Source organism: Fonsecaea pedrosoi (genome assembly GCF_000835455.1).
Source record: "Fonsecaea pedrosoi CBS 271.37 unplaced genomic scaffold supercont1.1, whole genome shotgun sequence".
In the NCBI taxonomy this organism is placed as follows: Eukaryota; Fungi; Ascomycota; class Eurotiomycetes; order Chaetothyriales; family Herpotrichiellaceae; genus Fonsecaea; species Fonsecaea pedrosoi.
Genome location: NW_013550615.1, coordinates 2,332,079 through 2,346,022, shown reverse-complemented (window position 1 = coordinate 2,346,022; position 13,944 = coordinate 2,332,079). Strand labels below are relative to the sequence as shown.

The window sequence follows — 13,944 nt, the reverse complement described above, 5'->3', positions numbered from 1 at the left end:
GTTTCCGGTGCTCGCAAGAAATCTTGACTATCTTGCCCGCCCACTCGCTGGTTGAATCGCGTCGCGAGATTCAAGCGTAGTGGAAATAATAGTCCAGTTACCCTAGGCAGACTTTCACTAGATGTATACCCGCCTCTGTCACGGGGAGGCTATCCATTTCTTTCCTTCATCACCTTGATGAAGTGAGACTCGACGCCGTCCGTTCAAAAAGGAGCTGATATATTTATACCTCCATCAGATTCCATTTACTCCCGAGCAATGGACTAGACCAGAGTCAGCAAAGGCAATGATGCCCTCTCTCAAGCACAAATTCTCTCCCAGGAAGCGAGCTCAAAAAGCCTGTGTTGTCTGTCGGGCTCGAAAAGTGCGTTGTGATGTATCGCTACGAGGAACACCTTGCACCAACTGCTTTCAGGACGGTATAAACTGTGAGATAGCACCTTCCGTGAGTCGACTGCGCCCCCCCTCTTCTCTCTATGTGACCTCGATACCTCGAGCCTACGTTACTGACCCTGACACAGCTCCGGAAAAAAACGCGGCGTGTACCAGATCGAGGGCCGATCCTGGGGGCCAGCGACCTCGTGAACCAGAGTGAGCTCTGGCCTGGTGTATTACTGGAAACAGGGGACGAGATCAGAAATTTAGGAGACCGCTCCGTGATTGAACTCCCTGGTTATGTCCAGCCAGCACCTGGCTGGCTATGGACTGATGAGTTCCAGTACTTGATTTCGAGGGGTGCTTTCAGGATGCCTCCGCCGCCGCTGCTCAGGGAGCTGATATCTTCCTATGTTGAATGGGTCCACCCGGTCTGCCCGATCGTTGAGACTCGGGTTGTTAATTCTGTCCTTGCGCTATCCGACCATCCCAAGATAAGCTTACTCCTCCTCCAAGCCCTTATTTACGCTGGCTCAGTATTCATCGAGGAAGGCAAACTTCGGCTGTTCGGGCTTGCAGATAGATTCACGGCTCAGACTGTCTTCTTCGAACGTGTCAAGGTGCGTTGATTGATTGCTCTTGATTTTCCGGGGTGTCTTCTCACACTCAAGCCAGCTGTTGTTCGATTTCAACTACGAGTGCGACCGCCTTTGCCTATTGCAGACCACAATCCTGATGTCCTTCTCTCAAGACTGGTCAAGGCCCTTGAAAGACAGCCGCTACTATCTGAATCTCGCCCATTCAATAGCTCTGCTGATGGGGCTTTCTGAGGAGGACACATATGCCAAATACCGCCCGGACATAAATCACCGTTTGAGACGCATCTGGTGGTCTCTGTATTGCCGAGATAAATTCGTGGCCATCTCAACAATGCAGCCCCCTTTGATCAAAGGGGCCGACTTCCATGTTGATCCGCCAACGCTCCCGGCAAATAATCTGGTACCCACAGGTGCATTGTCAACGTTTCGGAAATCATTTAGTCCAGGGCAGGACAAAGATCCCAAACTCGAGACTGATGAGTGTCAGTTTACTCTGCCCTTTGTTGAACAAACGAGACTTTGTTTGCAAATCGGTCGCGTTTTAGACGATCTATACTACCCAGTCAGCGTTTTTACTGAACCTGCTCATCCTGGTGTCTTGTTGACAGCTCGCCTAGTTCCCCAGGCGACTGTAAGGGCTCTCCAGCAAAGTCTCACAATATGGTGGGAAAACCTCGAACACCCTTTACGCCTAAGCCTTCTCGACATGGATGGCGAGATTCCGATGGAACCGTATCAGAAAAGACGAATCATCCATGGCGGACTGCTTTCTATGTTCTATTTCGCCACGTCAATGGCTTTGCACCGGTGGCTAACTATGTTGAGCATACCTGGCACTCCCCTGTCCGAGGGACAATCATGCAACTATTTATCCCTTGAATCGGACTCACACATGATTCTTCATGTATGGAACATTGTAAGTTCCATCGACGTGGACAAAGTCGTCGGGCTCGGAGGTCACCTCTGTGTGATTGAAGCAATCAACACTCTCGGCATTGCGCGGCATGGGCAGCACCACCTTTTGTTATCTGCAGCCCGCATCAGAGACATGAGGATGTGCCTACAGACCCTCAAAATCGTCGAAAACGTCTGTCAAGGCATACAGGACGCGCGAAGCACACTGGAGGCCATGCTAGTACAGGCTGAACAACGGTATTCCCGTCTCATCACGTTTACCTTTACCTCGTCACCACCCGTCTGCGAGCAGACTTCTTGCACGAGTCCGCCACAAGGAGAAGAAGAAGAAGAAGACAAGATCGATCTGAGCGACGTGGGACCTCAGGCCACAGACTTTTGCAGGAGTGGAGAGTCGGTGTGGCTCGGAGAAAGTCCAGTACGGTTCTAGCACTGGCAAACACATGCATGCTAATATGTTACTCGTAAGGCTTTAAAACACGCAACGCTACCGACCAAGGGGAGGGGAAGGGGAATGTATATATATATATATATATATTCTTCAGCCACCTATCTCTGGCTGTCGGTCTTGTCGCATCTCTCTCTGCGAAGGGCTTCCTGTTTTTACATTTTTGGGCAAAACATAGTGACGGACTGGGAAAGGGGGAACAGAATCTGTTTGACGGCCGAAAGCAGCGTGACCTTTTCCTATTTCTTTCCCCGACGATTGTACCGTCGTCGCTCTCGCACTCTGATGCTATTCTCGCCAAAGGTTGAGCCTGCTGATCAAGAGTCCTGCCGAGCCGAGTCTGTGGACAAGCGGCGAGGGGGAGAACATTTTCCATGATCGTACCCCAAAAATGTATCCGTCTTTTTGAACGACTCTCTGTCTCTCTTCCTCTCTCTCTCTCTCTCGCTCTCTCTCTCTCTCTCGCTCTTCCCTCTTCCCCCAAAACGAAAATGAAATCGGGAGTTTTCACAGCTTTGTAGCCATTTTGACTCTATACCGATCTCTCAATACGCGCCTCAATAGTTTTCCAGTGCTGTTCTTGGGCAAGGAAGTGACAAAAACCACACCACCAGTGAGCCACTTGTACCGCGACTTCTCTTTACTAACCAGCTGCTGAAGCTCATCGGCCAGTTGATGATTGTCCATGTTTGAAACGTCGGATGTCGAGGACTTGACTACCACAGCTCGGGGAACTTCGCCCGACCGCTCATCGGGAAGGGGAATGACTGCAACTTCAGCAACGGCCGGATGTGATAGTAAAAGGGCCTCGAGCTCGGACGGGGCCACCTGCATGCCCTGCGTAGTTCAAATGTCAACATTTCTGTTGTCAGCATGAACAAGCTTGGGGCATCACAACAGCTTACTTTGACTTTGATTAGTTCTTTGAGTCGATCGATGATAAAGACGTGGTCATGACCCGGGGGGCTGCGTCGAAACAGAGCCACGTCTCCCGTTCTCAGCCATCCGCCTTGAAAGGTCTCGGCCGTGGCTCTGGCATTGTTCCAATAGCCCAAAGCCACCGATGGAGACCGCACGAGGAGCTCACCACTTTGGTCGTAGCCAACCTCTTTGCCATCGTCGTCAATTATCTTGCACTCTATCCCAGGTAGTAATGACCCGGAAGACCCCAACCACACATCATGCCGTGGGGTGGAAGAGACAACCGTTGCGGCTTCCGTGAGACCTATGACCGGGGAAAAAGATGCTTCGTCAGCAGACTTTGACTCGGAACGTGGGCAGAACAGCAATGGTGTTTAAGATATAGCCAGCCGAAAGGCAACCCACCATAGCCTTGCCGGATGACACTTCCGGGGAACACGGTACTGAGCGTCTCTAGTATTTCTCGGCCAGAAGGGGCGGCGCCCACCATTATGGTGGTCACGGAGCTCAAATTGTACTTTGCCACTTCAGACGGACTTTTCGCGATCTGGGTGAGGATTGTGGGCACCTTGAGACCAAAATGACGGCATGTCAGCTCATATAATTTCATTTGAACGCAAAAGAGCCATCGCACCAGAAACAAGACCGAGATCGAGTAGCACTCGATCGAGGCCAAAAGTTGCTTGAAGTCATATTTCGGCAGGACCACGACTCCGTCTCCTCGGTATACGGCCGCATGGCAGATGACAATCAGCCCGTAAACGTGGCTCTGGGGTAGAAGACCGAGGCACACCTCTGTTTCTCCCGTTCTCTGTGTCCTTTCGAACACGGCGAGTTGTAATACATTCGCCATTACATTGTAATGAGAAATCATGACACCTTTCTGTCAAATATCCGAGAGGTGAGTTATAGGCGGACCAAGACAGAGGGGGTCCCGGGTTAAGGAGAGATACGGACCGGAAGACCAGAGGTACCACTCGAATAGCAAAGAAAGGCGATCTTTTCTCTGGCTTCACCCTTCTTCCAGTTCAAGTCGTCCATTTGGTCCATCGTGGCTCCGACTCCCATGAGGCACTTGGTGGTCAGGAACTTGTTTTGTGTCATCTTGAGTCCTGCCGATACCTGGTCCAGATCGTTCTCGACCAGAAAAACCCTATTTTGAGGGATCCCGACAGTCTCAGCGGCGGTGATTGCTGTCTGAAGGAGACCGCAACTGGCGAAGAGGACACTTGCTCCGCTGTCACGAAGTTGGTACGCGAGTTCTTCTGCTGTGGCGGCTGCGCTTGCCGTTGACACGATCCCGGATAGACGATGTATCGCCCATGTTAGCGGGATGTAATCGACCTGACATTGTTGCGTTTTGCTCCATCAGCAATCCTGAAGGACGTATGTGTATTCATCCGGAAGATAGAGGGGACACACTGAATTGGATGCATAGATGACTGCCACCTTGTCCACTTGACAACCCGTATTTGGATGCCACCCGAGCGTTTTACTCAGGCCCATTGCTAGATACTCGACCCTCTTCCGCGTCTCATTGACTGTGTACGTCTCCCCAGTGACACCACACGTGAATGCGGGGTGAGACATTTGCTCGTTGAGCCGGCCATACCTGGGGTCTAGGACGAAATCACTGATTGGGATCGAGTCCGGAATCTCAAAGGGCAAGCCAGGCACCCACGAAGGGGATCGGAAGACCACCATTATTGTTGTCGAATGTTTGCTGCGCAAGATACAACCCGTCCCACACCGTCTTCTTTTGTGTAGAAGGGAAACGTTTCTCTGCAAGAGATTCCGAATGTCCCAGCCAGTGCAGCTGTCCGCTTGTGGATCTTGTTGTCTTAGGCGTGGGCTGCCGACCGGCTGCCCGCTCCTTTCCTCACCAGGCCGAACCCGCCGAGCGTTGCGATATCTTTGCCTAACGAGACTGGGGGTCCTTTGTCTAGCCTTATACAGGAAGAAGGTGGAAACTGTCTACATGTCTATACTGACATGGTTATCCGAATGCTAATGATTCAGAGTGATTGAAGGGGAGGACTAAACACAGAAAGAATGACTCGAATGGATTTTACATGGTGCAAATACGCGGGTTAACTCGGGAGAGGATTGATTCTTGTTCTGAAGGCACTGTATGAATGACTGCCAAATGTTTTTTTTTTCTCCCGGAAGCTCTCTGCAACCTGACCAGTCTCCTACTCAAGCGTCCATGGTGTATCCCCATTGCGAATGTACGTGGTGATGGCTTCCATCCTCTCCTTGGGTTCGTAGGTATCAGCTTCAATTTTGCCGTTTCCAAGGTATGCAAAGCGGTTTCGGTTTTTGTATTCCCAGTCGTAGTCTTCGAATCTCACGTCCTTCATGGTCTTGTAATACGAAGGCGACTGTAAAGCAGAAAATGTTAGATGAATCACGTTTTGTTCAAATCCCATTGCTTTTGCGAGTTTGACAAGAGCATCATGTCGACTTTGAAAGTGTAGGTCTTTTGACTTACCATTCCGCACCACAACAATGGCTTCGAGAATGGATCTCTGGTCTTCTTGTACCAACTCCGACATGCTTGTCCCCACACGGATCCCTTGTGCCTGTACATTCAGAGAGAAAAGACAAGGTCAGAAAACCATGTTTGACGAATTGAAAGCCACACATAGAAAACATACCACTCGTCCACATGCTCGCAAAAGTCATCGGCTGCTTGTTGTTTCACGTCAAAGGATTTTATGTTTTGCTTCTGCATCTTTTCCATCATCGTAATAAAGTAATCTGAGTTGATTTCCATCTAAAAGTTTGGTGCGTAAGAATATTAGTCATTGGCAGGTCGTGGAGGGGGGTTTCTCTGATATGTCGACTCACGGCTGGAATGATTGATCCATTGCCCCAAGGTCCTCGAGGTCCAAGAGCGACAAAGTAGTTCGGGAAGCCAGGGGCAGCGATACCCAAGTAGGCACTAGAGTGGCAGGGTCAGTAGGCCGTGCTTTGTGGCCTGGATGATCCGGTTTCCATAAACACTCACTTTGGCTCGTCCTTCCACAAATCTCTGATGTTGATGCCATGTCTGCCAATGATGTCGATAAACGGTGTAAAAGCCACGTCAAACCCTGTCGCGCAAATGATCATGTCAAATTCACGCTCCTGTCCATCCTCGGTCTTCATTCCTTTTTCGGTGAATTCTGTAATTGTGTCGAAGACGGTGGAAACGTTTTCCTTGCACAGGCTTTCAAGATATCCTTCCCCTGTCCATTGAATAAGTACTGGCTTAGCAGGAGCTCCTCTTGGCCCCAAAAAAGGAAAACGAGACGTGGGGACTAATCTCACCTGGAGTATATCTCCGACATCCGCTCGGGAAATCCGGGATCATCTTTCTCTGAAGCTCGTCAAAGCCCTCGAGTTTAGCAGTCATGGCGGCGCGGATGTATTCTTCAGTCTGCTTCTGTACAGAAGTTCCCACCCGAAAGTTGTCGACATTGTTACAGATCAAGAGTTCCATCTTGCGACGCAGGTGTAGGAGGAGTTCTGGGTGTTCTTCAAAATTCTTCTTGTCTGCTTCGGTGAATTCAAATGGCCGTGCGCCTCGGAGCAGAATCTGGTTGACCGGGGTGTCACCTTCGTGAACAGGATCCGCATCCAGGGAGACCAGGCCTCCAAGCTGAGGAGCTATCCACGTCGGAGAGCGGACAAAGATGGTAAGATGTTCGGCACCTGGACACAAGGCCAAAGAGTCAAAAACATGAGCAGTTTCGCAGAGGCTGGAGACCGTACCTTGCTGCACCTTTGGCGTGATCTGGATTGCCGAACTGCCAGTACCAATGATGGCAACCTTTTTCCCTTTCCAATCCGCGCTCGTGTCCCAAGCCGCCGAATGCAAGATGGTGCCGGTATACTTTTCTCGTCCGGGAATGTCAGGCCCTAGATTGTTTGTTAGAGATAGTTCCAGTGCACCGAGAGGTCGGGCATCACCAACATCTCCACCGATTCAAGATGCCGGTAGCATTGATGAACACATGGCACCAGTCCTTGTGGGTTTCGCCATTCGCACGTGTAATATCCAGGGACCAAGTGCCATTTTCTTCATCGTAGACGGCCTTTGTGACCTTGGACTCGTATTCAATAAACTTGTCCAGCCCAAATTCGTCCTTGAAATCTGCAATGGAGGAGTTCAGCGCGGCGGACCCAACTGCAGCTGTTGAATGACAGATGTGAGCCTACCTTTGAAATACGCAAGCAGCTCTGCCGAGCCGGCGTAGTAACTGCTAAAGCGAGGGTTCTGTAGTGGCCGTCAGCCCAAGGAATAAGAAGCACGGTATGCTCTAGTGCTCGGGGCTGCAGACGAACCGGTCGGAAAGTGTAGGTATAGTTGTGCGAGGGCACATCACAGGCACAACCTGGATAATTGTCTTTTTTGGGGCAAATCAATCAATCAGTATTTCACTTTGCTCACCCACCTCCAAGGAACGCCGGAGTCTTTCTTACTCTCAAACCAAGTCCCACCACACTGGGGATTTTTCTCATAGACTTGAAGTTCAAAATTTCTCATGACCTTCTGCATGCGATATGCCAGGTAAAGACCCGTCACCCCGGCGCCCGCACATACCACCCGAATCTTTGCGCGTTGGGAGTGATATTGATCAAGAACCGTATACTTTTCCCGCACCACCGTCGGCGACATGATGGGCCCCCTTTCCTCGAAAAAAACCCTTTGTTTGGACTCGGTTGCCTGTGCGAGTCTTGTCTCGCTGTTGTGGGCGAGGTGAACGGCCTTACTTTTTAACAATGATGTACTTCCCCGAACCGACGATTTTCATTAACCTTGATGCCTCGGTGAAAGGAAAGGGGCGGGGGTGGGCGGTGCAATAAACAAACACCAAAACCTTGGGAATGAATATTTTGTTCCCGCTCCCATTTTCCCGCATAGCTACCCCAGGCGCTGATGAGACTTGTAGGTGGTGTATCCAATATGTACAAGTACAGTAAGAGGCGTTGTAGGATGCCTAAGGGTCATAGTATGGAGTGGGTCCAAACAGCGTCTGGCTGGTAAAGACAAACACGGTCTCAGCCGATGCATAAGGTGACTCGACCACATGGCTCTCATTCAGTATACAAATATTTCCCGACAGTTCCCGACTCTTCTCAATTCTGTTGAGGTTCCAATCATCCTTTTGGGGGTTTTTCCCTTCTCCCCAAACCTTGCCAGTCCAAAGAATCAAGTAATGCTTCGAGAGATGGTGGACTTTACTAGACTTTTACCAGAAACTGTCACGGCACAAGAGAATGATAAGCCAAGATTCAAGGTCATATTATTATAATAGTTGTGTATTCTTAAAGTCCCCGTCGAGCACGGAGACTTGGAAACACACGCGATCGAAAGTGATATTAAAGCATCATTGACCTTGGCGAGGCGCGGTCGTCGAATATCCAGAAAGGAAAAAGCCGTGTGCGTTCCATCTCATTTTCTTCTCCTCCACAGCCCACCCAGTGAAAAATGTTAGGACATGAGATCCTATTCAAACGTTGATGTAGAAGCGAATCCACTCATGCACTGTTGCTCCCGTATACGTCTCTTGACCTTCGAAGCCTCCTGTGATGTTTCCGCTCCAGCGAGTATACCCACCAGAGATCAAAGGTGGCTTCCACGCAACTGCATAGTTTTCCACATCAACCACAAAGTTTCCATCGTCGGTAGCGTATTCGATGTGGAATCCACTTGGATCTCCTTGGAGCGGAGCAGGAGGATATTCCGAGTTGTCTCCCGTCGGGCGAACCGTGATACCGCTACATCCCGCTGAGACTATGGTACCATCTTTGCTCAGGTAGCCGCTGAAGTATTCCTGACCGTCGATGGCGATGGCGTCGAACCAGACAAGAGAGTATGGACCGACGTGGCCGTGGCCCCAGTACCAGCTCGTAACCGTGGATGGAAGACGCCTTGCACCCCAATTCTGCGATCAAAATAAGCAATGCCGCCCGAAACGGGCGGATTTATTCCGGGTCTTACCTTGTCATGATAGCCTGGGCCATTAAAAGACATTTTTGTACCTGCGAGGTCAAGGTCGACGGTCCCTACGGCATCAGGAATGGCGTTGGCCCATCCGATATTAGGGAACAGCTCTTCTGTTTGTCCAGCCTCGTTAGGGCCGCAAGGAAAGTGTGCTGGCGCAACCTGGTCACAGTGTGAGTAGTTAAGATACGATGCAACTAGATGATACGGTGATAGTTACCGATTGGAGTGAGATGGTCCCACTGACACCAAGCAACGGGACATCGATGTTGACTTTGTATGACGAGAGGTCGGCCGCTCCAGTCCACGACACACCGCTTCCTTCCCAGTTGGCCGATGATCCATCCCCGTTGACAGTCACGGTTGCGTCGCCGGCCGGGAAGATCTCCTGATAAATATTCCCGTCCTCTTGGAGCACGGTGAGAATGCCATAGTTCGACGTGCCCAGGGTGAAAGGAAAGCCAAGAGTCAGACTGTCACCGGTTACCAAGAGAATGGTGGCCTCCGTCTGCAGATCTTCCGAGACAACGTCAAAGTACCACCAATCAAAGGTGGTGGCGTTGACCTCGGAAAGCTTGGGGCCGTCCAAGCTCGACCCGCTAGACGTGAATTCCACAATAGAGTCGCCCAGTTGAACAAGTGGTGGGATCACCGTCGTCTCTTGGGCGTGAGAAGAGAGGGCATGAAAGATGCTGAGCAGGAGAAGAAACAACATGTTGAAACGAATGTACAACCGAACAGCCTTCGGTCTGGAAATAGAGATTGCTAATAGTTGGTGAGAGAAGTTGTTGCAAAGACAGCATCTCGAGCATATGTATATGCGCAAAATTGCCGGGAGTTGATCTTGCAAAACACAATGCGGGGGCGGGCACGGCAGTACCTCTCGGCCTACGGATATTCGCCAAAGGAACAAAGTAGACTGAATGACGGTTCTTCATTCATGCAAATTTGCTTCTTGGAGGCCCCTTGTACCCAGTCTCTCGCACCATGTAGGGTGAAATTAGCTGTGGGGAATTGTACCTGCAGTAGTACATCCATCGTATGGAGTACATTTGGGGAATGCGTCGGGACAGTAAGCCCGACAGCAAGTTCGCTTAATACTTAGTAGGAACTACGAGGTACTGCTAGTACATTAATTCCACTCTGAGTTTGTTCCTGCTAGGTACATGAATAACAGAGGGCATACCTCGGCCTTGTTCATGTCGATGTGATAACCCATTGGATGTCTTTAAACTAACCTTATTGGTAGGCTCTGACATGGGTCGGGTGGGGTCGGGGCGGGTCTACCTGGGTTCCAGCCCGTGACCGGTCTAGTCGACCCGACCGGACCTACAACCAGCGGGGATCAGAACATGCATGAAAACTGCGAAAGAAGTTGCTTAAGCACAATAGCGGTCAAGGTCATTGATAGAAAAAGGTCTTTGGTACTGTGAATGTCTTTGAGGTGTGTAAATGCGCTAAAAATACATGGCGTGAGAAAGGGACAACTCTAGGTTTCATATTTTGCGCAGTCAACAAGGTAGACATATGCGGATGCTTACTGGGGGTGGCCTCGTCTATGCCAATCTATCAAGCTATACGGTATACGCATGTGTTGGCTACCTTTTGAGGACACTGAGACCAGGTTGGCAATAAAAGCCTCGAAACATCAGAGAGCTCTCTCGGCTGAGGCGGTCATCAGCATCAGCGGTCATGTTCCTGGCTTATGCCGGTCCTCTTGGTTTTCGATATCACTGACTCGGTCGCTCTTCTGATAAGGCACGGCTTGTCTCTTAGGCCAGATGGACCGAGATGCGGTTAGTCATGTATTTCGACGTGTCCGGCAGAAAGAGGCAGGCGACGATGGACAAGACTCCAAATGGAATGCTGGTATACCACACATACTTCAGCGACTCGGCGTACGCCCATTTGACCCCCAAGGTGGCAGCTTGGATGACGACATTTGTGACGCCAGAAACTGTGGTAACAGCGGCTGGATTGGTGCGGAACGTTTCGACAAACAGGGGTGCTGAAGTCAACGGCAACCCGGCTTTGACCGCGTATTCTGCAACGAGCGGGGGTAGTTTGCTCTTGAGTTTGCTTGCAAAGATGTTGTAGTAAATCGAATAGCCGATGGCACCGCCGCCCAGTCTCACAGAGAGTGACAGTGCCACGGTCGTCGCGATAACGGTGTCAGGAGTGGCCGTAAGGGCTACAGTCGCGGTTGGAACCAAGACACCTCCGATGCCAAAGGAAGCCAAGCTCAATAGCGCAGTGACGAGCTTGGGGTTGGTGGGATTGTTCACGGCTAAAGCGCCAGTAAAAGAGGCTGCATTCAAGTTAGTGAACCACCCGTCTGAACCGGAAAGGGTTGGGGGACTTGCTCATGATCAGAATGAAGAAGAGGAGAACTTCTCGATGGTGCCGGCGGAACCTTGCGACTGCCACGTTGCCTGCCATGGACCCGACGCCGATGCAGCACCCATAGCCCAATCCCTTGAGTCCAACTTGCACCGGGTCAGGGTCGTAGACTTGGGACATTAAGATGGGAAAGAAGTTCAGAATCGAATAAAAGTTGAGCCCCGAGACGAAGCCGATGCAGTAAGCCAGGGCGACGATCCGTTGACCCGAGAACATTTCCCTAGGGACGATGGGTGCTCGGGCAAATTTGGCTTCCCAAACGACGAAGAAAATGATCAGGAGTGCGCCCAGCAGAAGAGTGACCAGAACATAGGCACTCTTCCAAGGATGGGTATATCCTCCGGACTGAATGGCCACCAGACTGTGTCGGTCGTTTGGTCAGTTCCTTGTGTGCCATGGATTTTTGACTCGCAAACCTCCCAACAACAACGGGGATATGGAGGACAAGGGATTATCAGTCACTCACAACAGTGTCAGACCGACGATAGAGCTGACAGAACCAAGATAATCGAAACTCCTGAGGAGAGTTCTACGAGAAACCCCTTCGGCACGGTTGTGGTTGTGCGGGAAGTAGACCAAGGCCAATCCGACTGCAGCAAGCCCAACCCAAATACTAATCATCGACCGAGATGTAAGATACACAAACCAGCAAAAGAGGTCAGAGTAAGGAGCTTACCAAGAGATCCACATACACCATCTCCAGGTGGAGTAGGTGGCAAGCAATTGCGCATACATAATGTAAGGCCAAAAGGGGATGATTGCGGCTTGAAGAAGGGCGAGATAGAGGCCGCGTTTCGCCACGGGGACCAGCTCCGATACCCTAGAGCACGTTAGTACATAGTGTCATTCTGTTGGACCCATCGTCCGAGCTGTCACTCTACGAGAGCTCACCCTGCAATGGAGGTCAGCTCCAAGATGCCTGCGCCAGCGCCTTCGATGGACATCCCGGCGGCGGCCTGGCTCAAGCCATGGCTGGTCCCCATGACCACGGATCCCACCAGGACCAACAGGCAACCAGCCAGCACCACGTTCCGCTTGCCAAAGAGATCTTGGAGATAGCCACAGAAGGGAGCCACTGCCGCCACTGCCAGGTTATTGGAGACGCCCAGCCAGGCTGCGCCGTCGATTATGTTCAGGTCTGCCGCTATCAAGCTCAATGACCCTCCCACAAAGTAGAGGGGGAGCTGTGCGCCTAATGCCATTGTACCGAGAGACGTCAGCCAGTTGATTCAGACCACAGAGAGCTCTTAATATGACCCCCCACTCGCCCCCCGGGGTGGGGAACGGGCCAGTTGATGTGTTCCCGGCAGAACCAAAGAAGCACTCACCGACATAAAGAGCACAGAGACAGATGACCGAGAGCTTTCCTCTCCAGGACCATTCGATGACGCCGTCAGAATTGTCTGCTTTATAAGCATGTTTGTTCGTGATGTCAATGTGTTCCAGCTCCGTGGCGTCGCCCTGGGCCTCTGCATGCTCCGACGTGGGAGCGGTGGTCTTCTCGCTGGTAGGGGCCTTTTCATCGGCGGCAACAGCAGCCTCGTCGCTCAGGTACGTCATTCTGGCGGCAGCAAGCAGGGATACTCGTGACTTGAAGTATGGCAATCGAGCTGGCTTGGGTTTCGAACCAACAAGATCACAAGAGGGAGCGGCAAAGTGGTCAGAGACGTGGGGAGACTGTCCCATACATATAGTACTACAGTCTATATCATTTCCTTTGGCGCCCTTTTCGGGCCCTGACCACCAAGAAATATCCTCGAAAAGACTAAACGCGGTTGTTGTTCCTAGCTGGGCAATAACCCTAATGCGGAGGGCTTGTCTGGGGTTAGCGGGTGATGTGGGTTGGGGGCGGGGGCGGGCGATGCGCTTGGAAAGTCCCTCCGCCGATGCATATCCGAGGTATTCCAACAACCACCCCTCTGAGAGAGCATGTTGAACAACGACGTGAAATTCTCGGGGAGCCCGTTCGAAATTCGATTTCCAATGGCTGTGACAGAGCCCTAAGCCGAAAAGTGCCGAGTCATTCGCTCATTGTGAGAATGTGCTGAACCCAAGGGATTGAATTGGTATGTACGGGGAAAAAAGGAGGTCTCTGGGGAAGAGTGAAAGTGCTAGCTTAGGGGGCAGGTCTGTGGTAGTCACGCATCAGGGCATTGATGCTACACAAATAAAGCCGATGGTCTCTCGAGACGCGAGATGTCTTGATGCAGCAGTCCGTCCGCAAAAGTCTTTTCTTTAAACTGTTTGGGAAATTCTTTTGCCTAGTTTTAATATAACTAATCCTCCCCCCATGG

The 13,944-nt window shown here is 51.1% G+C and overlaps 5 protein-coding genes across 5 annotated transcripts; 1 reads left to right on the top strand and 4 right to left on the bottom strand.

Moving 5' to 3' along the window:
- Nucleotides 1-374: 374 nt before the first annotated feature.
- Z517_00845 (uncharacterized protein) lies at nucleotides 375-2,319 on the top strand (the record flags this gene model as incomplete). The annotated part of the gene is made up of 3 exons (XM_013433809.1): nucleotides 375-419; nucleotides 522-995; nucleotides 1,051-2,319. 3 exons carry the CDS (start codon nucleotides 375-377, stop codon nucleotides 2,317-2,319), a joined length of 1,788 nt encoding a protein of 595 aa, XP_013289263.1.
- A 525-nt stretch (nucleotides 2,320-2,844) lies between these two features.
- On the bottom strand, nucleotides 2,845-4,962 carry Z517_00844 (uncharacterized protein; the record flags this gene model as incomplete). Its single annotated transcript, XM_013433808.1, has 6 exons — nucleotides 2,845-3,174; nucleotides 3,243-3,562; nucleotides 3,664-3,826; nucleotides 3,893-4,141; nucleotides 4,216-4,602; nucleotides 4,681-4,962. The coding sequence occupies 6 exons, from the start codon at nucleotides 4,960-4,962 to the stop codon at nucleotides 2,845-2,847; spliced, it is 1,731 nt and encodes a 576-aa protein (XP_013289262.1).
- Nucleotides 4,963-5,450: 488 nt separating this feature from the next.
- Z517_00843 (uncharacterized protein) lies at nucleotides 5,451-7,921 on the bottom strand (the record flags this gene model as incomplete). The annotated part of the gene is made up of 11 exons (XM_013433807.1): nucleotides 5,451-5,639; nucleotides 5,750-5,840; nucleotides 5,916-6,034; nucleotides 6,109-6,202; nucleotides 6,269-6,488; nucleotides 6,571-6,954; nucleotides 7,015-7,161; nucleotides 7,217-7,396; nucleotides 7,462-7,519; nucleotides 7,588-7,649; nucleotides 7,726-7,921. 11 exons carry the CDS (start codon nucleotides 7,919-7,921, stop codon nucleotides 5,451-5,453), a joined length of 1,740 nt encoding a protein of 579 aa, XP_013289261.1.
- An 835-nt stretch (nucleotides 7,922-8,756) lies between these two features.
- Nucleotides 8,757-9,965, bottom strand: Z517_00842 (uncharacterized protein; the record flags this gene model as incomplete). Its single annotated transcript, XM_013433806.1, has 3 exons — nucleotides 8,757-9,191; nucleotides 9,248-9,412; nucleotides 9,471-9,965. 3 exons carry the CDS (start codon nucleotides 9,963-9,965, stop codon nucleotides 8,757-8,759), a joined length of 1,095 nt encoding a protein of 364 aa, XP_013289260.1.
- A 1,057-nt stretch (nucleotides 9,966-11,022) lies between these two features.
- Nucleotides 11,023-13,210, bottom strand: Z517_00841 (uncharacterized protein; the record flags this gene model as incomplete). Its single annotated transcript, XM_013433805.1, has 6 exons — nucleotides 11,023-11,608; nucleotides 11,664-12,011; nucleotides 12,117-12,263; nucleotides 12,327-12,470; nucleotides 12,542-12,842; nucleotides 12,979-13,210. 6 exons carry the CDS (start codon nucleotides 13,208-13,210, stop codon nucleotides 11,023-11,025), a joined length of 1,758 nt encoding a protein of 585 aa, XP_013289259.1.
- Between the last annotated feature and the right edge of the window lie 734 nt (nucleotides 13,211-13,944).